Below are 27,117 nucleotides of genomic sequence, written 5' to 3'. Positions count from 1 at the left end.
CCTGTGTTAGCCAGGAGCCCCCCCGTTACTGCCTCAGCAGGGCCTAAGGTTCCTCCCGCTGGGGGGGCCTGGGGGCGGGTCGCTCAGGAGGCAGCCCCCCGTGGCGCACGGCGCGGGCTCGCCCCCGACCGCCCGGGCACGAGCAGCGGCACCTGGCCCCGCCCCCAGCGCGGCTGGCGGGCGGGGGAAGAGGTTGGTTGCTATGGGGACGAGACGCGCAAGATGGCGGCGGCTCTGGGGTGACCCCAGCCGCGGGGTGGCGGCGCCATGGCGAAGAATAAGGTGAGGGCCGCGCCCCCCCTCCCCTCGGGGTCCCGCGGACCGAGCGGCTCGGGGTCCCCCCTTCCCCTCGGGGTCCCGCGGACCGAGCGGCTCGGGGTCCCCCCCCTTCCCCTCGGGGTCCCGCGGACCGAGCGGCTCGGGGTCCCCCCCTTCCCCTCGGGGTCCCCCCCTTCCCCTCGGGGTCCCGCGGACCGAGCGGCTCGGGGTCCCCCCCCTTCCCCTCGGGGTCCCGCGGACCGAGCGGCTCGGGGTCCCCCCTTCCCCTCGGGGTCCCGCGGACCGAGCGGCTCGGGGTCCCCCCCTTCCCCTCGGGGTCCCGCGGACGGAGCAGTCGGTGATTTTGTGATCAATAAAAGCAACAAAGAATCCTGTGGCACCTTATAGACTAACAGACGTTTTGCAGCATGAGCTTTCGTGGGTGAATACCCACTTCTTCAGATTCTTCAGATGTGATCAATGTTATTTAAATGCTAACCGTGTGCTTGAAAACAGGCCCTGCTCTAAAAAATGTGGGTCCGGTTCAGCCCTGATTGGCAAGTGCTGTATCTGCCCGCATCCTAGTGAAAACTAAAGATACTGGTGAAGTTGCCCAGGACGAAGGGCCCTCTAATGAGCTGTCCACAACTTATTCTGCACCTGCCTTATTCTCCCCCATTTAATTGTTAGAAATTATTTTTCTACTTGTCTTGTTGCAGAATGCAGGCCATAAAGGGTCCTATGGCTACCAGAAGCTGAAAGAAAGGTGAGTGATTCTTTTTCTGAAGGGTAGATTGGATTACATGTTTGCATGTGGACATGAAGAGGGTGGGTATGTACTGCGTATTACTTCACAGTTGTTTCTCATGACGAGAACTGGTCAGTGGCCTTTGTGCAATCACTGTTCCCGCCGCAACTATTCAGGTAAACAGGGTTTTTCCTGCCTTTGATGGTCATGCTTCTTTTCAAATAGGAATTGGTATTGTCACTTCGGTCCTAGATCCTTGGGCTTGTATATTCCTTACTAATATATCTTTGTGGTAATGATTTGAGTTGGTTGGAAAAATTCTGATGAAACAATTTTGTCAGAATTTAAATATTTTGTGGAGTCAGTGCAATTTTGACAAAGTTCCTCTGGCAACTAGACAGGTCTCAAAATGTTTCCATCAAAAACTTGCCTGTTTTTTTTTTTTTTTGCCAGCTTGCCTGCCCAGCTCCTTGGCAGGCTGCTGAAGATGATGGGTTTTCAGAGTCTATGGCTCTGGGGTAGCCCTCTAGGAGGATTATCTCTGAGTCTAGGACTTCAGGGCTCTAGGGTCTGCAGTTCCAAGCAGACTGCCCCAGAGCCAGGGCTCCAGAATTTTGAAATTTTGGGGTTTTGTTCCAAATTGGGATGAAACTAAATTTAAAAATCCCCCTGAAATGAGATATGTTTCTCTGCCCAGAACTAATCATGATCTTGCATCATCCCAAAGAATCCCAAATGTAATAAACTGATGTTCAGACTCTGTGTAGGGAATCATTTCATGCACCACTAAAATGCAGCAACATCTGGGGTGAAGTACAACAAATAGTTAACAGTGCATAACAATTTAGTACAAGAAATAGTATAGTAGAATCAGCAGGGGGAATTCTAGATAGGCAAAATAATTACTTGAGATGGAACTTGACCAGGAGACTGAAGTTAACCCAAACAGTTTAATGGTGTTTTAAATGACCACAGGTGGTCAGTATCTTGTTTTTATATCTTATCTGAAAAATAGTACCTCCAGCACCATAGCACTCCATAACACAATTAGGGGCATTGATTATTTACAGACTTAGAGGAAAGAGTCAGTAGGACCATTCCTTGCAGCACACAGGTGTTCCTTGGTAGCTCACATCCAGTAGGGCATGCACTGACCAACCTTTTACTTAATCTGCAGGGTTGGATGGGATCATAATACAAGGTTGTATGGCTGAAATGTAATTTTATCTAATATATAGGCTATCTTGTTGATTAGAGGAGCAGTTCTCAACCAGGGGTCTGTGGCCTCCTGGGGGTCTGTCATCTCAGGGGGTCCCCAAGCCCTGGCGGGCAGAAGTTCCTAGCCCCAGCGCCCTGTGGGGATAAAGCCGGGAGCCCCAAGTCCTGGAGCCCCATGGGGATAAAGCCCCAAGTCCCCCCTTTCCACTCCGCAAGGTAAAGCTGGGAACCCCGCAGGGAAGAAGCCCTGAGCCCCCCAGCCCCATAGGGCTAAAGCCCAGCATCCCATGGGGCAGCAGCCCTGAGCCCCCCACCTTCTCCTTCCCCCCCCCCCCCGGTCATCCCAGCAGCTGAAGCCTGGAGCCCCAAGCCCTGCCCGGAGTGTGCTGGGCCCTGGAAATTTTATAGCATGTTGGGGGAGCCTCAGAAAGAAAAAGATTGAGAACCCCTGGATTAGAGGATAACTAGAAAGTCTGAACTATCAGAGTACAAAGGGGAGTGAGATGCTCGCACTTCAGGAGATTACACTATATTACATATACTGGTTAAGGTGTACATGGGTTGTCTCAACATAGTTGATTTTACAATTTATTTTCTTTATAGGCTTCTCTATGATGCTCATCACTATAGTATATAAACACCTTGTCTATATTAATGAATGTATCTTCACAACACTTCTGTGAGATAGGGAAGTATTATCATCATTATTGTACAGATGGGGAGCCTGAGGCACAAGAGACTAAGTGAGTTTCTTAAAGTCATACAAGGAGTCTGTGGCAGAACAAGGCACAGAATCCAGATCTGCATTTGTGGCAGGCTTGCTCTTGGACTTCACAGAGTGTATGGTGTCTTTTTTTTTTCTCCCCCCCCCCCCCCCCCCCCCCCCCCGCCCCCCCCCCCCCCCGCCCCCCCCCCCCCCCCCCCCCCCCCCCCCCCCCCACAGAGAACCAAGAGCTTGCATCCGATTCAAATGTGCGCTCACAAACACCATCTTAGATATCCTGCGTCGGAGACCAGGATGGGTTGAAGTAAAAGAGTAAGCTCCAGATTCTTTCCCTTTGCAACTGGTTAGCCTTCCCTATTCTATTGTCATATTCAACTGTGTTGCCACTAGAATTTTCAGCCATGTTTGCAAATGTGTCTCTAACATAACTCCTTGTCAGTTCATACTGAACTTTGTTGTATTGCTGCTGTGGACCAGGTCATACGAGTTCAGCATCCTTTCAACAAAGTGTGGTCAACCCTTTTTAGAATGAAGGCTTGTTGACTGGCTTGTTTAAGCTGAGTGACACTGTCCACATCAGCAGAACAATTGATCTCAATTCTGCTTCAATGAGGGAAGAAGAAGCTATGTTTGACTGCTATGGTTAAATGTGGCTGAAAATTATTGTGCAGACCCAGTCTCTTTCTTCAGCCAGTGTCTCTCGTTCCTGCTCCAGTTCAGTATTGGGGTCATTTATCCCGTCTCTAGCTTTTTTTTTTTCTTTCCCTGATTTGTTGTGTTTGAAGACTAGGAACTGCTGACTGTAGTTTTCCAGTTTTAGTTCTGTTGCTGTTGATCTGTCATCCCTTAAATAGGATCTTATAAATACAATTAAATAATGTCGTACTGACTCAGGGGGAAGACGGCCACACATTGAATTTGAGGGGACTGACTTCAGTGGAGTTGCCTGGTTGTAGATGACTCCATTCTAAGTCCTGCTTCTGCTTTTCTAACTAATTGGATGATTTCAGTTGAACTCCTGGTAGTCAAGAATCAGTATGATAACTGTTTTGTTTATACCTAATACATTGGTATATTCAGACCAAAACAGGCTTGTTTGTAATGGGAACCATTAAAATTCAGAGCCTAAACTTTTAAAGAACAAAATAAACAAAAAAATGGATTAATCATGTGTACCAAGCCTTTTTATTAGCCTGTAAAAACTACAAGGAGAGAAGGAAGCAGTGGTGGTGATGACAGCTGGTCGCTGTCAAGAAGGGTGGGTGTGGTGATGACCTAGAACTTAGTGCTTGCCTTACCGGCTGTCTCTCTGCCTCTTTCTATAGGGAAGGTGAGTGGGATTTTTACTGGTGTGATGTCAGCTGGCTTCGGGAGAATTTTGACCATACCTACATGGATGAACATGTTCGCATATGCCACTTCCGGAACCACTACGAGGTAAGAAACCACTATGAGTGAAACATACGGGTCAGGATGGCTTGGGGAAATAGTTTTGGGGAAATAGTCAGTAAACTTCCATGTGAAAAGCTTGTTGATGGAAAATACCTTGTAATATTCCCTGCCGTGAAACCTAATCCCCTCCTGACTGCTGTGCTAACCCCTCCTCAGAATTTATCAACCTCTGTCACTCCAGGAAACAGAAGAGTGGCTTTGCCCAGGGACATGACACTAGATTTATTGTATTCCACATGTGATAAATCTCATGAAGGCTGAGCTGGACTGTCACAGGAATCCAGGATCAACTGTACACTACAAGGACAACTGTGTTGTAGCACAGTTCTTCCTTGGGACAGTTCTAGCATAGTTCCAAAATGTATCATGTTCAAGGCTTTAGCAGAAGCAGAAAGCATGTAAAGTCCCATGTGCACTACAAAATGGAACCGTTTTAAATATATCTGAGGACAATTGCATTGCAACCAGGTCATCTGAGATGGTTGTATTTTCAGTACAGACAGGCCCTAAAACTTGGTGTTTGCCTTGGAAATCAGCATAGCAGCTACACCTAAAGGCTTTAGACCAGAAATAATGCACTGTGGATTGCTACGGATTCCCCTTGCTCCTCCTGAGAGCTAAAAAAACAAAAACCCACACACACACCAACCATGCAGATTCCTCCACAAAGAAGGAAAGAATCCCTAACTTTACCCATTGTTTTTCTCAGTTAGTTAACTTCCTGTGGCATCACTGCTGAGATCTATTACCAAATATCACCAGAAACATCTCATCTCCTGGGCAATTTAAGTGAAAGAAGAGTGATGATTAATTTGTGTTAACATTTGCAGAGTCTGCTTTTGTATTTCTCTTTCCACTCAGCTGACTCGTAAGAATTACATAGTGAAGAACCTGAAGAGGTTTCGGAAGCAGATAGAGAGGGAGGCAGGAAAGCTGGAGGCAACAAAATGTGACTTTTTCCCCAAGACCTTTGAGATGCCATCAGAGTACCACTTGTTTGTGGAAGAATTTCGCAAGAATCCTGGCATCACCTGGATTATGAAACCAGTAAGTATGGTTCAGTCCGAGGGGACAATTCAGAGGAGACATTGCTCACTTGGGTGTTCTGTGGGAAGAGAAGAGTATGCACTCAAATCCATAGCAGGCATTGCTCTTGGCCAGGTGGTCTCATAGAATCAAGGCCAGAAGGGACCATTATGGTCATCTAGTCTGACCTCCTGCACAATGCAGGCCACAGAATCTCACCCACTCGCTCCTGTAACAAACCCCTAACCTATGTCTGAGTTACTGAAGTCTTCAAATCGTGGTTTAAAGACCTCAAGGTGCAGAGAATCCTCCAGCAAGTGACCTGTGCCCCACGCTGCAGAGGAAGGCGAAAAACCTCCAGGGCCTCTGCCAGCCTTCCCAGGTCATAGGCATAGGTGCTGACTTTTATTTTTCCTGGTGGGTGTTCCACCCCCCACTCTGCCCCAAGGCCCCGGCCCACTCCACCCCCTCCCTTGAAGCCCCACCCTCACTCAGCTTCTTCCTGTCCCCGCTCCGCCCTCTTCCCCAGGCCCCATGCCAGCTGTAGAACAGCTGAAGAGCTGTGGCTGATGGGTGTTGACCACCCCAACTATTTTTTTCCATGGGTGCTTGAGCCCTGGAGCACCCTTGGAGTCCGTGTCTCTCCTCACTTGTACAGTGTAAATCAGGAGCAATCCCAGTGAAATTAGTGGAATTACACTGGTATAAAATTAATGAGCTACAGGTGGTTCACCAGCCCAGGAAGTAGTCTAATGAGTGGCGCTGTGATTCACCAGCAGATATAAACCCAATCTGACAAGCCAGAGAAGGCACGTCAGACTGGCAGTGCCAGCAGGAATCTGAAACACACTTCTTGAATTGAAGAGGGTACTAAGCAGGGGTAAGTCTAGCTGGCAGAGCTATCCTGGCAAAGGCACTGTAGTGTAAACCAGACCTACATTAACCATGTTTTGGGGCAGTTAATTTCCCTTGTTTCTTGAGGAAGAGGTGTTAGTGAAGGGGTATGATTGGAAGCTACCTGTGGGAGGGGAATGATCTACCACTTTAGCTACCAGCTCTGCCCTCCTCCTGGCCCCACCATGCCCCTGGCAGGGCCAGCTTCAGGCACCAGCTTAGCAAGTAGGTGCTTGGGGTGGCCACTCTGGAGAGGGGCGGCAGGTCCAGATATTCGGCAGCAATTTGGTGGAGGGTCCCTCACTCCCGGTCGGTGCGACGGACCTCCTGATGAATTGCCACAGATCACGATCGCGGCTTTTTTTTTTTTTTTGGCTGCTTGAGGTGGCAAAACCCCTGGAGCCGGCCCTGGGCCCTGGTAGGGCGGGAAGGGCCATGGGAAAGAAAGGAGGATGGTAACTGATGGGCTGTGAGGAGCACATCCACCAGCTGGAGACAGCAAGAGGAATAGCGGGAAGCCCCAGATTTTGTATCTACTTCAGGGAGCTAGTGCAAAGGAAGGGGCTCTGCTCAGCCCTCTGCAGTACAGGAATCCTGTTGATATGTGGAATGGCCCATTCATCTCAGTAGGGTGTGCTCAGATGAACTAGGATGCTCCAAAGAGATGAATAATCTGACACAATAACAACGAGGAGTCCGGTGGCACCTTAAAGACTAACAAATTTATTTGGGCATAAACATTCGTGGGTAAAAAACCCACTTCTTCAGATGCATGGAGTGAAAATTACAGATGCAGGCATATTATACTGACACCTGAAGAGAAGGGAGTTACCTTATAAGTGGAGAAACAGTGTTGACAGGGCCAATTCAATTAGGTTGGATGTGGTCCACTCCCAATAATTGATGAGGAGGTGTCAATACCAAGAGAGGGAAAGTTGCTTTTTTAGTGAGCCAGCCAATCCCAGTCCCTATTCAAGCACAAATTAATGGTGTTAAATTTGCAAATAATTTTAGCCCCACAAAGTCAGCAGCTACCCTGATTTGGGGGAATTAGGAATGTAAAGGATAATTTCATTTTTAAAGGTGATCTGTAAAGGGGCAACAACTGAGACTGTGCCTTTGTTTGATTTTCTTCTGATGTGTAAAAAAGGCATGAAGGTTTGGGGGCTTAAGTGCTGTTTGTTTGTATGTTTGTTTGTTTGTTTTGGGAAGGGAAGATACATTTATGTTGCCTCTTTTTATATTAAAAATCCAGGTTCTTTCTCATGCTTTGGCTTTGTCTAGACTAGAGTTGGTGGTCCAGTTATAATTCAATCTTATTGATTGTAAATGCTAATTGTGTTAATAACTGAGTCTCCCCACAACAGTTTGTTCTGGGGCACAAATGTTGTGGTTTGCCAGAGGTTGAGCCACCATGTCCTGATACTTTGCAAATGGTTGCATCTGGATTAGCATTTACAGCCACTTAACAAGCAATTGGCAAACAATTACAACAAGTGGACAAATGCTAGTCCAAAACCAAGAAGGCTGTATCTACACTGCCACTTTCAGCGCTAACTTTAGTTGTTCGGGGGTGTGAAAAAACACACACACACACACCCCGGAGCGACAAAACTTTTAGTGCTGAAAAGCGCCAGTATAGACAGCGCTTTATTGACAGGAGCCCATGCTCCCAGCGATAAGGCTACCACCCTCATCTGGGTTGGTTATTTTTTATCGCTGGGAGAGCTCTCCCCCCGGTGATAAAGCGTGACTCTGCTGCCCACGTCACAGCATGGCTGCGGCCACGCTGAAACGTGGGCAGTGTAGACGTACCCACAGATAACAGGAGAACTAGTGAAATGATAACATCACAAGAGCCAAGAGACAGAAAACTGAGCAATGAAGAGGAGAAGGGATTTTAAATCACACTTTGGAAAACTCTGTTTTGTCTGATTTTGCTAACACCTATTTAACATCTGTGCCAAATGAGTATTTTGGATAAAGGATGCATGGGTGCAAAAGAGGGATGAGCTATCAAGGTCCCTTCCAATCCTACATTTCTGATTGAGCAACAAAATGGCAGATGAAATTCAATGTTGATAAATGCAAAGTACTGCACATTGGAAAACATAATCCCAACTATACATACAGAATGATGGCATTTAAATTAGCTGTTACCACTCAAAAAAGAGATCTTGGAGTCATTGTGGATAGTTCTCTGAAAACATCCACTCAATGTGCAGTGGCCATCAAAAGAGCTAATAGAATGTTAGGAACCATGAGGAAAGGGATAGATAAGAAGACAGAAAATGTCATAATGCCACAATATACACCTATGGTATACCTATGCCTTGAATACTGCATGCAGATCTGGTCACCCCATCCCAAAAAAGGAAATTGGAAAACATACTGAGAAGGACAACAAAAAATATTAGGGGTATGGAACAGACTGGGACTGTTCAGCTTAGAAAAGAGACAGCTAAGGGGGGATATGATAGAGGTCGATAAAATTATGAATGATACGAAGAGAGTGAATATGGAAGTGTTAGTTACCCCTTCACATAACACAAGAACCAGGGGTCACCCAGTGAAATTAATAGGCAGCAGGTTTAAAACAAACATAAAGTAGGACTTCTTCACATAACACAGTCAACCTGTGCAACTTGTTGCCAGGGAACATTGTGAAGACCAAAAGAATAACTGGGTTAAAAAGAATTGGGTACATTCATGGAGGATAAGGAAGCTGGGACTGGACGACAAGGGATGGGGGTCACTCAGTAAATTGCCTTGTTCTGATCATTCTCTGAAGCATCTGGCACTGGCCACTGTTGGAAGACAGGATACTGGGCTAGGTCTGATGCAGTATGGCCAGTCTTAGGTTCTTAACAGGACAGTCACTTTGCTCTGCACAGCAGGTCTGGTAGGAGGGGAACAAGACAGTTTGTCTCACTCTGCAGATCAGGCCTATCAATAAGAGTGGGTTTATGAGTAGTGAATGGGAGGCAATTATGCAAACTAACAATTTAATTACAGCCATGAGGATAACAGCTAGTGATTATCCAAGTCTACAAATGTTAATTTGGGTTAATCAGCAACAAGAAACCTTATATTAAGCTTATATTTTGTGCCCACAACCTCAATTATCATTGGAAATAACCTGAATACAATAAATTAGAATATATTTAAAGATTGTGGCCACAAAAATTATACCAACAACTGGAATGAAGTAGTTTGTGGCTGACCTCAAAACTCACAAGTAAAAATAAACTTTTTGTTATTCTTCATGTCACTCTGTGCTCTTGAAAGGACCTGGATCTTGCAGTCTCAGATAGCCCCTGTGTTTGTTGCAGTTATGTGAGGCGGGGGAGTGCGTAATTCTGGTCCCAGGGCTGAGCTCTTGTGGGGCTGGTATAGAATTCTCTTAGTGGGTGATCCATGGAATTTCCTTCCTCAGGTCGTCCATCAGAGCCAGCTTCTGGCTGCTTTTAATGTGCAATGCAAACTTGTGATTTTCAAGCTCATTCTACATTCCTGCTGCTTGTTGTAGCTTGCTCGCATCTCTCATGATGGACTGTTGCTGTATTCCCTTTTCATTAAATGCTACTGTGACACACCCAGACTCCAAATATAGCTTAAATCAAAAACATGTGTTGTGTTACTGTATTTCTGCAATCATGTGATTAACTTCTTTTATTTGGTCCCATGGGACAGCCTCACCTGCATTCTGCCCACTAAGCCATCTCCCCTTAGACAACGTCTAACATCTGAGCTACTTTCAGAGCCACCATGGAAAGAAAAGAGGGGGGAAAAGTCTCTGCCACTTTACTTTTTTCCCCACAAATGTGCAGCAGGAAAAATGGAAACTTAAACTTAGAGAGAGGATATATTGTCTTGGCTCAGTGGCAGTTTGAAGCTAGAAACACTTGTTTTATCACACTGGAGAACTGGGATTCCAGGATTTCCAATGGTGTTTCTATCCTTGGCCTATCTTCCTAAGGTCATGAAGGATTGGATCTTAAAATCATGTCACCCTGGATTTATAGAAAATAGCTTCATTTTTAGAGGTTTTTAAAATTTAACTTTACTGTCACTCCATGGCCTGTAGCTAGTAACTAAGGCAACCTGGCTTTACACACAGACAGATGTGAAAAATAGTCCCAATAAAAACATATTAAACTACTTACAAAATCTAAGGTAACTGTTGTCTAAAATGTGGAATAACAAAACCCATGATGGCATGTGGTGATGTAAAGGTTTTATTGCCTCTCCTTTGGAATGGCTGTAAAACTCATGGCATTCCCACTCATGAATACTGTCACCATCCCATTAAAACCCTTATATCACCACACACCATCAAGTATTTGGTTTTTATAGCTTTACATAAAATAGCATCTTCAGCCTTTTTAAGCACACTATGGAAAAGCACTGACTTATTCATTTGAACTGGAATTGTGTGGGTTTTTGGCTGATTTTTTATATTATTAATATTATAGCTCCTTTCATCCAAGGAGCTCAAAGTGCTTTACAAAACAATAAGCCTCCCAATATGCCTGCATAAATATATGGACCTGTTCACCCACCACTCAAATAGCAGCATTTAAGGTCCTGATTCTGAGATCCTTGACCTCTCAGGATTAGGTCCAAGCAGCACAACACAACAGTTCAGGACAGGAAGTGAAATAGGATCAACTACCTATGTGAAATTGCAGGGAGAACTTCGTTACCTGAGTAGGAATTTGTCCAAGAATGGGGTTGACACTCTTATTCTTACAGAAGTTAAATGATGTTAAGTGGCCAGAACCCTGGTTTTGTCTTTTACTCAAAAGACAGCCCTTCAAATAGACCCATGGCTAGGGCTCCTAGGTGTTAAGGTAACACAAATTAATAATAATAAATGACCAATGCCTTCTGTTGAGTCTCCTGTTTTTAACTTTGTACAGCACCCAGAATGCCAACTGGGTGCTTAATAAATAAAGGATGAATAAGGGTGCGCAACAGATGCTTCCATAATCACCTTTTAGAGAACAGCATCTGTTCCTGAAGGGAATGCTAACTGCTGGTGTGAGAGTTGCCAACAACTGTAAAAGGGGGCAGCAATGTGAATCTTCTGTTAGCTACCATGGTGCTAAGAAATAAGATTTCTTTCAGTAACCACTTTTCCCAGCTGGAGGCGAGTGAGAAAACTTAAGAACAAAGCGACTAACACTTTCCTTCTCCTTTATGCTGCAGGTTGCCAGGTCACAAGGGAGAGGCATTTTTCTGTTCCGAAAACTCAAGGATGTCATTGACTGGAGGAAGGTGAAACGTGTACTTTCTCTTCTCACACCACCAAATCTTTTTTTGGGAGGGTTTACCTAGAGCAGAGGTCACCAAAGTGTGGGGCATGTCCCCCTACGGGGAGGTGGAGGACCATCCAGGGGAGCATGGCAGGGCCTGGACTAGTTCCCCCGGGGGCGGGGATGGAGTGCAACCATTTCCTCCCCACCCTCAACTCTACTCCAGTCTGGCCCCCAGCGGCATCCCTGGTTGCCGGCCCCACGTGCCCGTTCCCCCAGTCCCAGCCTTCGCCGGCGGCTGTTCCTGGCCCAGGGCCAAGGCCAGGAGCAGAGCACCTGGCAGTGGGCCCAGCTGCTGGCCCCCACTGCAGCCCGTTTGTGGCTCCACTCCTGCCCCCAACCCACCCCCAGCTGCAGCCCCAGCCTCGGCCCCTTTCCCCCTGTCCGTGTCCCCCAGCCATGGTCCCGCTTCTGGCCCCGGCTCAGGACACAGACAAGGGTAAGGGGGGGTGCAACCCCCAAAACTTTGGGGACCGCTGACCGAGAGCTTTGGTCTTCCAACTGTAATTTTATCTGTGTACCTTTACTAGTCACCCCATTTGCAGCTTTCACAGGTAACACTTATCACCATCCACCAGGATTACAACAGATTTTCTCACTGTCCAACAAAACAAAAGGTGGGATGTTTTGTTGTTGATCTGAAATCTAAAACTGGGATGGACTGACTGGAGAATCCTATGAGCGCTTGTGATTTGATTTTTCTCCTCATTCAGTCTTGTCCACGGAGAAGAAATAACTTGTTTTATTTTGCAGGATGGAGTCCGTACAGATGATCAGAAAGATGAAACTCAAGTAGAGAATTATGTAGCTCAGTGCTATATTGAAAACCCATATTTAATAGGCGGTAAGATGCTTGTTTCAGTCTGTATCTGTCTGACATGTGGAGAGAGACACTCCACCTATGATGTTCCTGTCACATAGGGAGGGAGATCCCCAGATCACCTGTCTGATGAAGATTAAGACTTTATATGGTCAGTTCTTGCCTGAAATTAGCTATTTATGGATTTCAATGTGAATTGTAGATCGCTGCACATAGTCAGTGCTGCTGGTGTGATAGTCTAGTGGTTCTGCCCCAAAAGATTTTGAGAATACAGAGGTGATCCAATGAACAAAAATTAGACTTAATTCAAGCCACACACATTAAAGATAAGTCCAGCCCCACTGTCATATGGTAGCAGGTTCCTCTCTAAAAGCTTGTCTTCATACAACCAGGCACCAAAAGGTTTTAGCGTAAACCTTTTGTTGTTTTGGTGCAAGTCTGTATGTGGCCACTTATTTTGGATCAAGAGCATCCTACTGATTTAAATTGTCTTAATCTGAAATTCATGTCCACACACAGACTTGTACCAAAACAACAAAAGGTGTGACTTAAGACCCATCTAGTTTATTTTGGTGCGTGGCTGTTTGTAGATAAGTTCTAATTTGGGTTTTTGTAACACTAGGTATGACTTAGCAATATAACATAGTGAAATTTGTGCTACATATTTCTCTTTGATTCACAGGTCGAAAGTTTGACTTGAGAGTTTATGTTCTAGTGATGTCTGTAAGTGCAGAAGTCCATTTTATTTTTATTACAGTGACTGGGTTGGATTTTCTTGCTATTCACCCTCAGTTTCTCTCTCCCCTTTCTCTCAGTACATCCCGTTGAAGGCCTGGTTATACCGGGACGGCTTTGCTCGCTTCTCCAACACACGCTTCACTCTAAGTAGCATAGATGATCATTGTATCCTGACCTCTGCTTGTGTGTTACAGGGCAGTTACTAAGGAATGGAATCTACCATTTTAGTATTTTGGGAGGTTGGGGGTGAAGAAGGGATCCAGAAGAACAAGTACCCTTATCTCTAAGCTCCTGACTTTTGGAGACTTACAGAATTCTCACCCTCTGCTTTTGTTTCTCACTGGCTGTTCTGCTGTCATCTTGTTTCACTCTCACCTTCTGTCGCTGGAATACTGGGGTCAGTGGATCTCCAGAAACGTCAGTCAGCTAGGGCCAAACGTGGGAGATCAGTCCCACTTTCGTAGTACAGGTGCACTTATTGCAGCCTGCTTTTTCCATGGATTCATGGAGTTTAAGGCCAGAAGGGTCATCTAGTCTGGCCTCCTGTTTATCACAGCTAGGGCTTCGTGTCTGTCACGGAGGTCACGGGAAGTCATGGATTCCGTGACTTTCAGCAACCTCTGTGACATCTGCGGCGGCCAGTGTGGCTGACTCCAGGGACCCCCAAGCAGCTGGCTCCGGGGCCAGCTGCTCTGGTGGCCCCAGGGAAAGCCACACCGGCCGCTGCTGGAGTGGCTCTGAAGCCAGCCATTTGGGCAGCCACGCAGCCAGCCGCACCAGCCGCTGCTGGAGTGGCCAAGGGGCCAGCCACGCCAGCTGCTGCTTGGGCAGCCCCAGGCAGCTGGCCCTGGGAACCGCCTGAGCAGCAGTCCCAGGGGCAGCCAGAAGAGCCACTGCTCAGAGACCCCTGCTGCTGGTGCTGCTGCCCCCACCAATAGCTGCTCCCCAGGCGCCTGCCACCAGTAGTGACCCCCATCCCCAAGGTTTAGTCAGGGGTAGTTATAGTATAAGTCATGGACAGGTCACGGGCCGTGAATTTTTGTTTACTGCCCATGACCTGTCCATGACTTTTATTAAAAATACTCATGACTAAATCGTAGCCTTAATCACAGCCCTTTACATTTCACCTAGTTACCCCAGTATTAAGCCCAATAACTTGTGTTTAACTAAAACGTAATTTGTATTTGGCTAAAATTAAGCGTATTCTTCCACAAAGGCATCCAGTCTTGACTTGAAGACATCAAGAGAGAGAATCCACCACTTTCCTTAGTAAAATATTTAGTAACTTGCTCATTCTGGCTCAGTGTGATCAAAAGGTGGGTTGCTTTAATGAGGCAATCCAGAGTGGGTCTCCAAGATTCTTGGGCACCAGTGCTCTGCACGGAGGTTAGGTTGCATTCCCAGGAGAAGAGCTTCCATGTAAGTCCATCACAAGAACCAGTGGGGGCTAAAACTTGCTCTGACTTTGTTACTAGTTGTTCCAGATTTCCATTTTTATCCGTATTTATTTTCTCTTAATTTTCACCAAGATGTCTCCCTGCAGTGGTGGGTATAAGCTCCACAATTAGGGAATAGAGGAGAGATTCATTGGCATAAGGAGCACAGGAGACTGGTTTAGGACCCAAATTCAATTTCTAATTATTTAGGGTGTCATTTTCTGTCTCCATGATCCTTATCTCCTCCTCGTGCCAGATGTGCATCTCACCAATGTGGCAGTGCAGAAGACTGCACCTGACTATGATCCAGAGAAGGTGAGTAAAAACTTACTGGCTATTTCAGTTGACCAGCCTGTGTCCAAACACACACACTATGCTGCATAGTTCAGGGAATGCAAGCAAGTAGCTGTTCTGGCCTTGTTGTTCCAGCTACTGTGCAGTGTGTATGGCAGGTTGGTAGTCCCTGTATGGATGCTCTGCCTTGGCTGTCCTCTGATACCCGATGTATGTGTTCATTGATGGATGTTTCAGGAGATCCAGTGAGTGAGAGCTGTGCTCTAACTGTTCCATTACAACTGTGCACTGCTTTGTGGTGTTGAGCATTTTGACCCCACAAGTAATTAATTTTTGGATAATGCCTGTCAGAGACCTGGACTTGTAGTGCTTAGCATTCACTGCTATTACCACAGCTATAAGATGAGCTTAGCATCTTCAGAGGTCATCTGTGATTGCTACCCCTTTTTCTGCAGTGGGAACAAAGAAAAAATCTTAAACAAATGAGATCGGCTTTAAATATTCTTTGAATCTGAGATAGTTACAAGTTCATAGAAACAAGGTTTGCATTGAACTTTCCATTTTATATGCTTCTCCTCTAAATCTCTAGCCTAATATTTCTTGGTCCTTTGGAAAGGGAAGTCCTAGATGTGTGTCTTGTGAAACTCTCATGGAAAGTGAAGGTGGGATGGTGATTGCTGTTAGGATACCACTCCCAGTCTTGAGATTAAGTATTTGTTCAAGCAGAGACTGCAGTTTCTCTCTAGACTAAGGTTAAATTATTCCTTTCCAAGATGCACTGAGAGGAGTAACATCTGATTCTGGGTGTTTGGCTTCTTATCCAGAATTGTCCTTTGACTGTAGAGAATATTGAGTGATTATTTCAGGTAGTCAAGGAAATGCATGGTCACATATGTAGAAACAGCTTGTTACAGTTGTCTTTGCATGTGCTAGGGCTGCAAGTGGATGATTCAGCGGTTCCGACAGTACCTGACTGCCAAGCATGGGGCAGAAGTGGTGGAGACTCTTTTTGCAGAAATGGACAACATTTTCATCAAGAGTCTACAGAGTGTTCAGAAAGTGATCATCAGCGACAAACACTGTTTTGAACTGTATGGATACGACATCCTGATAGACCAGGATCTCAAGCCGTAAGGATGTTAGTGAGCATACAGGTGGCATACAGTGAATGGAAGGCTGCCTAAACAGCTTAGCAATGGCCAGTGAAGGGAGACTCACTGGAAACCCGCTGCTACTAACTCCTCCAGTAACTATGTATTACAGCAGCACACTCATGAACACTGGGATTCAGCCAAGCACAAGTATTAGACTGATAGGACTAGATATTAAGTACACTTGCCATAACCTCAAAAGTAATTACATGAAGTGTTGGCTACGAGGCAGCCTTCATTACAGAGTTTTAGACTGTGGTGGGGTACTTCTCCTGTTGAAGACTTTGGGGAACAGACTTCCCAGGAATCTGAGAGATTGTACCAAGAAATCATACATTCAAAGTTGGTTCAACTTCGATTTTTATAAAAAGAAACATTCTCACAATGTGACTGCTAGAAACAATTCAATTGTTTTTTAAATATACATCAATTAAAATGTGCTTTTAAACATATAAACCTCCTTCTGCAGTGTTTGCAACCAAAATATTGCAACACTGGGAACCTGAAAGTAGTACAGGCTTTCATTGCAGAAGCAAAGAGCAGCAAAAGCAACAAGATTAGATTTTTAAGATTTTCAGTTTTAATCACATAAAGAGCTATTAGTAACATTGATAGGGAAATTTGTATAATGTATGATTTAAGTTGAAAGTGCCACTTTAAGCGTCCTCTCGTTTCTTCCTCTTTCTCCCTCTAACAATGTGTGGTAGCTGCGTTCCAGTTACAACCCTCAATGGCTTGTCAGCATCAGTCTGATGTCTCTGCAGTGCCACTGGGGACAGCTTTATTTAAAGTGAGCTAATAAACACTGCTCAACTGTGGTCTCGGGTAACAACCCAAATTTGTACAAGCTAGTCTGCTGTAGTCGTAGCTTCAAACCAAACTACTGCTTCTGCAGTGACAATCTGCACAGAACGAGCTTGTGTAACTTTCACTGATTAAGAAACAAATCAAGTTGAGGTGAACTGGACTGAATCACTGTGATGTAACTATAATACTACAGTTTGCCACTGTACTTATTGGGTACTTCCAGATCCACGTAGCCATATTGCGCAGTTTGTTAGGAAACTACTTCCAAGATACATTCACATCCCTGCACTGAGGAAAGGGTTCAAACTGACCCTGTGATTTAATGGGGCGAGGGGGCGGTTGTTTCATCTAGCCTTTAGTTTTACTTGTATACTTTTTAGGGTGTTGAAGGGGCTCTCTCTTTATTACAGTTGAACTCAATGTTCTTTGACTGTGTATAGGAATGATATTTGGAGTTAGATTTCCTATCACTTCACTCCCTCCTTCCAGCTCTCCAGCAGTGCCATGAGGTTTCCATAGATAGGCATTTCTGTTAGGTGGACAGATTGCTTAGCTGTCTGCTTCCCTCTAATTCACTGCTGTTCTCTTTACAGCTGGCTTCTTGAGGTTAATGCTTCTCCCTCCCTCACTGCTAGTAGTCAGGAGGACTATGAGCTCAAGTGTCGCCTTCTCAAGGACACTTTGCATATTGTGGACATGGAGGGCAGGTGGGTGAAATAACAAGTTTACTGCTCTCCATGAGTCTTACCAAAGTGTGTGAAATGTATCTAAGCTAGTCCCCTGGCTTCTGTAGGCAAACTATCCTACTCAAGGCTACAGGTTTGTCATGCTGTCCCAGGAAGCTTGCCTTGCATCATTTTATGATGGACTGTGCAATTGTGCTAACCCATGGTATTCATAGTAAATAGCTGCCCATTGCAGCTCTCAGCTGTTTGGTTTTCTCCCCGATCTGCACAGGTTTCCAGCCAACGTGCAGACAGTGAATCAGATAGCTACACAGCCATGACTCATGTACTTTAACACCTTGTATTTGATATTGCAGGCTGACAGGGAAGGAGAAGCGTATTGGGGGCTTTGACCTGATGTGGAATGATGGTCCAGTCAGTAGAGCAGAAGGGAATGTGGATACACCAGTAAACGGAAGCTTCATGGCAAACACACATTTAGGTACTTCACTCATACGCAGGTGGCAGGGCATCCCACTCAAGGTCTTTAACTGTTTAAGACATCATCAAAAGTGCAAAACATACTTTTCCCTCAAAAGTAAAAGGACCGGGTGTGAATTATCACATAGTGCTAGCAGAGTGTTGTACTCATGTGAGGCTAAGTGTGAGGGTGTGAATATTTTCCAATTGTGGTGTGTTAAAAGCTGATGTGGAGGCAGTAGTTAGATTTCTGGAACTCCTTACCACGTGAGCCAGCACAGGTATTCTTCACCTGCCAGTTCCTTTTAAAAACTATTCCCAAAGGTCCCCAATACAATTGTAACAACTGTTTATTGTGCACATTTCTAATGTTGGTTGCATATTCTTGTTTAATAGCCCATAGTAATGCCCAGTTCAATCAGGCAGAAAGAACCTATTACAGGTTTTCACATATCACTAAGTAGTTAAATATGCCTTCAGTATTTTCTCTGGCTGTAGCTTCATGCTAACTGATTGGAGCACGGCTTTGTCTGAAAGCAGGCAATTATCTCTACTCTTCACCCTTTCGGGGGACAAAGTCATATGTCACTTTGTTAATGCTTTCATTTCAGGCTACAACAATGACAGGAAAAAACAGCTGAAGCAGCTCTTCAAACCTCTTCATACCCAGCAGAAAGTTTAATGCTGATCCAGAGCATGAGGCAAGAGAAGTCACTGAGGACTGAGCTCTTTCACTCCCTCTTCCTCATATTGTAGAGCTGCCATTCTCATTTGTCTCTGGACAGTTTCGCTGCCTCAGCATACGACTGCTGGCCATTTCTTGGTTCCTTAGGATTTTCCCTGCATGGGAATATTAGTTAACAAATGAATCCCGTTCATAAGCCAGAGCAACAATAGAAGTGGGTTGGCTTTTAACTTGGACATGATGCAATCAGGTATTTTGGTTATGTTCTGTTGTGGCTGACCAGTTCTTCAGTAAAGAATTAATCTGTTTTGTTCCACAGCGCAGGCTGTAGCAAGGCTGTCAACTGGCTACTACATATGACTATAGATCAGCTGTACACGCCACATTGCAGACAAAAAGCACTCCTATCCATCACTGACTCTGTATACGTTGCAATGGATATGAATAAAATATTTAATGCCTCAGTGCTGTTAGGAATCCAGAAGAAGTGCTGCTTCGCTGGTCCTCAATTTGAGGTTATTGACATGAGCAGTTTTCCTTTAAAGTGTAAGCTATAAAAGGGGCTATACAGACTCTGCTCAGTAAAATGGAAGCTTTTAAGAAAGGTGGGCATGTGAGCCTCATGCTGCTACTACTATAGAAACATGTCAGATCGTAAGACCTGTTGCCATGATACAGTAACAATAACCTTACCATTGTATTTTGTGAAGGCACTGAGAGTGGCTCCACGATGCTGGTTACATTAAGAGGACTGTTATAATGAAGGGATTTAGTACCTTTGAGATAGGAAAAGTAACGTTACCACCCTCTTACAGAAGAGATGTAATTTTCTGGAAAGCTACAGGTGATGCTAATTCACTAATGGGAATCATTTTTAACTTCTAAGTCTGTAAGTTAAACTGAACAGGGCAGTGAATACTGGTGTGTTTGTGCCTGCCTTGCTGGCTGGGAGACTGTCTGAGGAGCTAACCATTACAGTTGTTCTGTTTAAAGTTTAAACACCGGGTGCTCAAAGCTGTTCATCCAATCCAGCAGGAGGCTGAGTGCTAGACAAAGATGAAGGGTCAGCTACAGTTCTCTGTGCTGCGCGTACAAAATTTGCCAAAACAGATGCAGTTGTTTCACTGGCTTGCCAGCTATGCCTACTCCCCAGCTATGCCTACTCCCCAGCCCTCAACTTTAAACCAGTGTTTTAAACTAAAATTCCCCACCCAAAACCATTTTCACTAATTTAGGGCACACTTTTAAGCAATGCAAACACTAAAAATGAAAAAAGAATAAAAGTGATTCTGCTAGGCCCCAAACTCCCTTTGCTGTATTTAGAGGGAATCAAGTTACAACCTTATCTCTGACTTTTTCAAAATTAAATAGCAATAACAAGACATAACACACCTACCACTGTCTGCACTATTGAAGCGATGGAATATGAAGGAGAGCTGCTCAGGGTGGAATCACCTTAATTCTTTTCCTTTAGTTTTTGCATTAACTGAAAAGTTGTGTGTTTTGTAGAGGATATTAATATATGATTAATATGTACTAAACTTTACCTGAGCTAGTGTGGGGAAGAAAACCTTCATTTCTAGAGAGGACAGCAGGCTTTTCTTGTCACTGTATGTTCCTCTTCCCCAGGCCCATGCACACACATAAGCAGTCATATTTACCATTTCATTAGCGCAATTAGGAACAAAGGAATTACTAGACATGGGATTTATCTAGTCCGCTATCCTGTTGCCAGCAGCAGCTGCTTCCAGCTGCTTCACAGAAAGGTTCAAGAAAACCTGCTGTAGGCAGTTACGGGATAATCTACCCCCGGGGAAGTTTCCTCCTAATTTCCCGTCGTACACACACTCCTCCGTCTCCACTCCAAATAGTTGGAATTTGTCTGAAACACAAGGGTGTAATTTTTTTAACACTACTATAGCTCTGGCGAGTCTTGTTATCCACCAGTGTTTAATCCTTTTTTGAATCCTGCTGTTAGCCTCAATGGTATATTGTAGCAATTGGTTCCATGGGCTAATTGTGTGAAAAGTATTTCCTCCTTTTTATCAGTTTTGAATTAATCATTTATCAATTTCATTGACTAGCCCCTTGTTCCTGTATTGATACAGGCTGAGTAGAGACACCTAATCTCTCTCCTCTAGACCATTCATTGGTTTGCATACTTCTGTCCCCTTCCCTAATGCAAACAATCCCACTTCTTACAAATTTAGACACAGGATCCTAGCTCAGAAGTACGCCCTTCAGATTAACAGGCACTCAAGTATCTATTGTACACTTAGGAAAATTCCTGGGTTTTTTTTTTAAGTGTACAGTTTAATTGATTCACAGTTCTCCCACCAACACAAGCTTACACAACTCAAAGTTTCTTTATTTATTTTTTGAAGATACTATAGATTCAGTTCTTTTCCTCCTACTCCCTTCCCTGCCAATAGAATGCACTAGCTGTGGAGCCAAGTTACAGAAGTTCATACATAAAAGTTATGCAGTTAGGAATGTCCTGCTCCTCTGATTCTAAGAATCCCACTCCCACCCCAGGGATGGCAGGCTGTCAAATAACTAAAAGGGCCAGTGTTCTAGCACTTGTCCCTGCAAAGTGCAGTGTCTAATCCACGACCAACACTGGAGCCGAATGATTCCTACCATGAAAAGATTTCAGAAGCCAAATGCTTCTTAAGACATGTACCACTCGAGAGATACCAGGAGTAAATATGTCTTCACAAGAAATCTGGGGATTGTCCACAGATTTTGCACTGTGAGTGACAGTCTGAATGCACCTTATCAGCAACACTGAAGTCTCTACGATGAAGGTCTAGTTTCGTCCTTCCAGTATCTGATTGATTACTCTCATTTCCTCATGGGTCATGGAGTTCAAGTTAAATCCTTTCAGCTCAGGTTTACCTGAGGAAGAACAAGCAGCAAATAAAGATATTGTTAAAAAGCATGCTCACTGGTGCCTGGTGAAAGAGTTCTCTAAACAACTGCCAGTACAAGTAGTCTGGAGAAAACACTGCTGTATCTGGCTGCAGATTTGTTCCCATAGTCATCACTGACTGAACTACCAGCCATTGGAAACAACTGATAACACGTTAGTGGTGCCCAGTGGGGTCTGCAACAGAACAATCCCAGGCATATGCCCACAAAACTGGGCAAATATGGGGCTTTTGCTGTAAAGAGAATGGAGGGGAGTTATTCTCGGAATATAGTTAATGGATTTTTGGACCTCTTCCCTCCACCCCTCACCTGATTTGTGCTCCCAATGAAATGTTTCCTGACCCTTTTCAAATACCTTGAGCTTCAAAGAGACGGTTGACCTTCACTCTCAGCTCTTTCCGAAGTTGGTTTATTTCCTCGTCCAAGTGCTCCTGATCTGAGAAGATAGTGATGATGATAATGAAGCATCCTGGAGTACGACTTAAGGCAACATCAACTCTGAGTGAAGGGGAACTCTTCCCTGCTGCCTATTCCTTGGATTCTCACTCTCACTAAACTTGCTGCATTTGTTGTGTCATATAGAGAAAACTAGGTATACAGCTCTCTTTCTATAGAATATGCTCCTGCCAGATATTCCCTTCCAGCTCAGTATAATGAATTGAATGGTAAGAGGAACAAGGTTCTGGAGCCCAAACAAGCTCATTTGTAACTGCATTACAACCTGTCAGAAAAGATACGCCATGTCAGTATTGGGAGCCAAACCGGAGGTTTCTTAAAAGTAACCATAAGCTATCTGGGGCAGGTACTGTCTTTTGTTTGGGTGGGGAGGTGTAGGAACGTACAGTAACTAATGATCAGGCCTCTGGGCACAACCACAATACAAACAGTTAATACTTCGAAACCCACCCACTTTCACAGATTTTAAGGACAGAAGGGCCCATTATGATTTTCCAGGCTGACCTCCTGCATACTATACTCCTGGGGGGACTCTGCGCCAAAAAATTCAAAATTCTGCATATTTTGTCAAAATAATGCAATATAATCACACCAGTTTCAATGGTTTTGGTCATTTATTCAAACTACAATACAGAAAAAAATCACAATAATTATTCAGCATTTCCTAAACACTTGAAAATTAAGTTACAAACACTCTGCATTCCAGTTATAATCCTGGATTTTCATTTAAATTACATTACAGAACACCAAACAGGAAAAAAAAAGTAGAATGCCACTTTAAATTGCTCAGACTTTCACACATAAAAGTCATACAGTTTTGCTGCTAACCACTGTCCTGGACCTGGCTGGGTACTTTGAGAAGTGCTTGGTCCTGACATTTTATTGACTGCTTGGTAAATGTTTTTTTTGCCCTCAAAGTCTTTTTTTCTTTAATAGGTAAGTAAAATAAATTCTGAGCAGTAATCAAACCCCACTGTGCCACTTTGGCACAGGAAAAAAAGTGAGAAAGCACATAGATCTTCCTAGCTGAGGTTTCCCTTACTGTCACGTATAAGAAGACTCCTTTACATCACTCTGGCAATGTAGGGGCCTTAAAACTTGCACAGATTTTAATGCTCCTGGAGGAAATGAATGAACTCAGGCAGGCTGTTTCATTTGTGCCTCTAGCCTGCCTCCTGCATAATAAAAAGCCCGACCCTTACACACCAGGGAGCTGCAGTCACAAGCGAGAGGGACAGTCTCTCTCTCTCTCATTGGCACGCAGGTACACCCAGCCCCGCACCCCGCCTCTCCGCAACGGTGATCACGCAGGCACGCCTGCCCCAATCTCAGATGTGCTACCTGGGCTGCGGGGGAAGAGGCACGTGTCCCCTGGCAGATTTTTTTGTGTTTTTCTGCGGGGGGAAGGGGGGTGGTACAGAAAAATGCAGGCCATATGAATTCTGCGCCCCCGCATGGGCACAGAATCCCTCCAGGAGTACAGGCCAGAACATTTCACCCAGTTACCCCTGTATTGAATCCAGTTTTAAAATGGGCCATCTTTCAATTTCATTGAATGCCCCTTTGTTCCTCATATTATAGAGGCAAGTTGAATGCAAGTTCCCAATCTACCTTTTTCACCCTTCCTTTTTAGGTATACTTTATCACATCCCCTCTCTACCAAGGTGGGGAACAAACTCGTCTTCCTTTCATAGCAGAGATTTTCTTGTCACTCATCTCGGAAGCCCCTCTAATTCTGCTGCATTCCCTTTGATATGGGGTGGCCCATACCGCACACAGTATCAAAGGGAAGGTGCCCCAATGATTTATAGAATGGTATTCAGAGCTTTTCCATATTATTCTCCAGCCTGTTCCTTACGCATCCTAACACCGTTTGCCTTCCTCACAGTTGCTGCACAGGACTTGTAGAACAACACCCAGTGATGCTCAGGTTTTCTTCCTGAGCAGTGACAGTTAATGTACATCCCAGTGAAATGTCTGAGGGGTTCAAATGATTCCCTCTAATGTGTATTTGTCACTGCCATTTTGCTGCCCAGTTACCTAGCTTGGCTGGGTCCCTCTGAAGTTCCTCATCAGCACTACTCCCTCACGGCTTTCACCTAATTTGTTCCTGTACAATTTATACCCACCTCTTAAAATATTAATTTACCTTTTTGCATTTAATCTCCTAATTCCGTAGTAAAGAGTATAAAGGTTGCACTGTTAAACACTCAGCACAACATGGACAGAAGCCACCTCACTTCACAGCCAAGTTAAGTGCCTCTTCCTCTGAACTGCACTCAAGGAAAGTTGTGCTGCACTTTGGAAAGTATATGCAGGGCACATGGCTCACAAAGCAGATTGACATGAGGTAAAGCGCTGAACTGGGTGTCAGGAAACTTCAGTTCTACTCCTTGGTCTGCCACTGACAAGCTACTTCCCTGCTCAGTGCCTCAGTTTCCCCATCTGTAAAACACAGGTACTGGTACTTAACCTTCTCTCTAAAGCACTCTGAGGCCCAGGGATGAGAGGTGCTATCTAGGAGCTAAGCTTCCAGGCAGTGGTGAGAATAAAAGCTCTGTATGTAAAAGCTGCAAGTCAGTAAAGACAGACTGGCTCAGCAACCAAATTAGCACAAGTACCATACTTCTGACACAAGCCATCTGTGTATGTGTCCAAGCGTGTGCAAAAGAAACTTGTTCAATACTGGCTGACGCTTGAGAGTTTACAAGCAGGTTTTAGAAATCTGGCACCTGGCTTACCTTTCTGAATCATTTCCTTAGTCTTTGATTTTGGAAGCTGAATAAACATGTTTCCAAAGCAAACCATTGCTTTATCTGAAAGCAGAAAGACAGCCTGTTTAGATATTTTCATAATGAAACATGCTCCTCCGCATCCTGCTGGGTACAAAATAAATGCAAAATCTAACCAGCAGGCTAGCTTTTGTAGACCCCTGTGTGCGCCACAACAGTTTGCAGAATCGTTTAGGTGTGTGTCTAAGAGCAATTAAGCAAGATTCAGTCTCATGGAACCTGTGCAAGAGCGAGTCAGTCACCATAAACATTCCACCCATTCAGTCCAGAGTAGAAAGATACACATTTGGTTTCCAAAAACCCTTCCTTTGCTTCAACACTCTGAAACGATACAATATTTACTAGCGAGATCAGGTAAAGATAGCCATTTTAACATGCAGTTCTACTCTGAGACATGACTAAAGATGGCATCATTCCACGTTTATTGTCTGTAACTTCCTAATCCAATCTGTTCAATTTATAAATTATAAATATTCTTCTAACTACCAGCTCTTTAAAACTAAATTGGGATGTTTATGTCAAAGCTGGGTTCTTTCACCATTCCAGTGAAGATTCTGCCATCAGGTCTTAGTTAATAATTCTGTTGCTGAAGTGCAGAGCAGAACAGTTTCCAGCTCATGTTCTCACAGCTGTGTTAGCCCACAGTGATACCAAGAGTAAATATTTATGTTAGTCCACAAAGTAGGCAAACGTGACTGAGTACCCAGTAGGTGCAGATCAGCTGAGAAATGAAGGTACTTTTCATAGTACAAAGGAGCTTTAATTTTCTACTAGGTCAAGCACTGTAATTGACCTTTCACTAAATCTACCTCCACTCTGAGGCACAAACTTGCACAATTACATCCGCAGCTGCAACTGTGTGTTTAACCTGCATGAGCCGTTTTGGAAATGTGGCCCTCCATCACTTTGCAGGCAGGGTGTGTCTATTAGAAAGATAACACAGCAACTTTGTGTCGGGCGTGTCAGAGAGCTGAAAGTTTCACAGATGTGAATAGCAGCACTAACACTGGATTCCTCACCAGAAGGGTCTGAGTCCTTCTGCAAAGCCCTGAGGGCTTCTCGGTTCTGATTCCGCTTTAGATCCAAGTCCACAATCTGGAAAAGAAACACAAACATTCAGATTTCTCCGACCTAAGATGGAATCATAACTGTTATGAGCTGGGTGAAGCCTTGTTTTGGGTTGAGTTAAAATCCCACTGAGAGCCATAGGTCTGGACTCACCCTGCAATTAACGTAACTGTAAGTGTATGCCCCCGCCTAAGACAGTGTGAGTCCACTGGGACTTTCTGGCTGAGCTTGTTTTGGGGAGGAGTGTGGGATGAGCAGGTTAGACAAACATGGTCACTCTAGATCAGGGGTCGGCAACCTTTCACCCTAACTGAAGGTTTCACATGCCAGTAATACATTTCAATGTTTTTAGAAGGTCTCGTTCTATAAGTCTATCATATATAACTAAACTATTGTTGTATGTAAAGTAAATAAGATTTAAAAAATGTTTAAGAAGCTTCATTTTAAATTAAATTAAAATGCAGAGCCCCCCGGACTGGTGGCCAGGACCCGGGCAGTGTGAGTGCCACTGAAAATCAGCTCACGTGCCGCCTTCGGCACCCGTGCCATAGGTTGCCGGTCCCTGGTCTAGCTAACACTTAGTCCAGCCATGAGTGCAGGGGCCTGGCCGAGATGACCTCTCAAGGTCCCTGCCAGCCCCAGGGGGAACACAGGAGAATGAGGAACAGCCCCGGGCAGAGAATGAGGCAGGAGCAAGCAAGGAAGCCAAGCCGCGGCCTGGGCGCAGAGCAGGACCCTGGGAGAGCCGGTAGCGAGCGAGCTTTGGGGTCTGGTGGCTAAAGAGGCCGGGGGCTGCAGGCCAGGAAGCTGCGGCTTGGAGCCTCCTGCGCTGGGGGGCTTCCTACCGGCCTTACAAATACCCCCCCCCCCCCATCAATTCCCCCTGCAGCCCGACACGGGCCAGCTCAGCTCCGAAAGGGGCAGCGCCGGGGCCGCTCGGCGGGACTGGCAGGGAGGCCCCCTGGCCCGACCCGAGGAGCCCCGCGGTACCTGCCGCCGCCCCGCCAGCACCTCCTCCGCCAGCTCCTCCACCTCGGCCAGGTAGCGCAGCACGAAGGCGGGTTCCCCCGCCATGGCGCCCGGCCCGTCCGTCCGCAAACCCGCCCGGCCGGGAACCGCGGCCCGCCGCCGCGCAGGCGCTAGGGGCCGGGCGGGC

At 45.3% G+C, this 27,117-nt stretch overlaps 2 protein-coding genes across 7 annotated transcripts; one reads left to right on the top strand and one right to left on the bottom strand.

The window, feature by feature from the left end:
• The first annotated feature begins 171 nt into the window (after nucleotides 1–171).
• On the top strand, nucleotides 172–18,772 carry TTLL9 (tubulin tyrosine ligase like 9). 4 transcript variants are annotated; one of them, XM_044985330.1, is made up of 15 exons: nucleotides 221–282; nucleotides 978–1,024; nucleotides 2,828–2,967; nucleotides 3,168–3,260; nucleotides 4,274–4,385; nucleotides 5,262–5,447; nucleotides 11,532–11,600; nucleotides 12,392–12,482; nucleotides 13,141–13,181; nucleotides 13,274–13,361; nucleotides 14,889–14,947; nucleotides 15,860–16,056; nucleotides 17,478–17,591; nucleotides 17,927–18,051; nucleotides 18,641–18,772. In XM_044985330.1, exons 3-15 carry the CDS (start codon nucleotides 2,879–2,881, stop codon nucleotides 18,709–18,711), a joined length of 1,335 nt encoding a protein of 444 aa, XP_044841265.1. In that variant the 5' UTR covers nucleotides 221–282; nucleotides 978–1,024; nucleotides 2,828–2,878; the 3' UTR covers nucleotides 18,712–18,772. The 4 variants fall into 4 exon arrangements, with proteins under 4 accessions (XP_044841263.1, XP_044841264.1, XP_044841266.1 ...); XM_044985331.1 differs by lacking the exon at nucleotides 2,828–2,967 and having other exon boundaries at nucleotides 177–282; XM_044985328.1 differs by lacking the exons at nucleotides 2,828–2,967; nucleotides 18,641–18,772 and having other exon boundaries at nucleotides 172–282; nucleotides 17,927–18,265.
• PDRG1 (p53 and DNA damage regulated 1) lies at nucleotides 18,362–27,117 on the bottom strand. Of its 3 annotated transcripts, XR_006573157.1 has the most exons (7): nucleotides 26,952–27,117; nucleotides 25,913–25,988; nucleotides 24,843–24,917; nucleotides 22,001–22,081; nucleotides 21,489–21,612; nucleotides 19,408–19,490; nucleotides 18,362–18,869 (listed from the first exon to the last, which is right to left on the bottom strand). XR_006573157.1 is itself a non-coding variant. In XM_044985334.1 (6 exons), exons 1-5 carry the CDS (start codon nucleotides 27,033–27,035, stop codon nucleotides 21,524–21,526), a joined length of 405 nt encoding a protein of 134 aa, XP_044841269.1. In that variant the 5' UTR covers nucleotides 27,036–27,117; the 3' UTR covers nucleotides 18,362–18,869; nucleotides 21,489–21,523. The 3 variants fall into 3 exon arrangements, 2 of the variants coding, with proteins under 2 accessions (XP_044841269.1, XP_044841268.1); XM_044985334.1 differs by lacking the exon at nucleotides 19,408–19,490; XM_044985333.1 differs by lacking the exons at nucleotides 18,362–18,869; nucleotides 19,408–19,490 and having other exon boundaries at nucleotides 21,062–21,612; nucleotides 26,952–27,114.

The sequence above is a fragment of the Mauremys mutica genome, chromosome 13, assembly GCF_020497125.1.
Source record: "Mauremys mutica isolate MM-2020 ecotype Southern chromosome 13, ASM2049712v1, whole genome shotgun sequence".
Classification (NCBI taxonomy): Eukaryota; Metazoa; Chordata; order Testudines; family Geoemydidae; genus Mauremys; species Mauremys mutica.
Note: the sequence above shows the minus strand (reverse complement) of the source record. Positions and strands in the feature narration are given on the sequence as shown.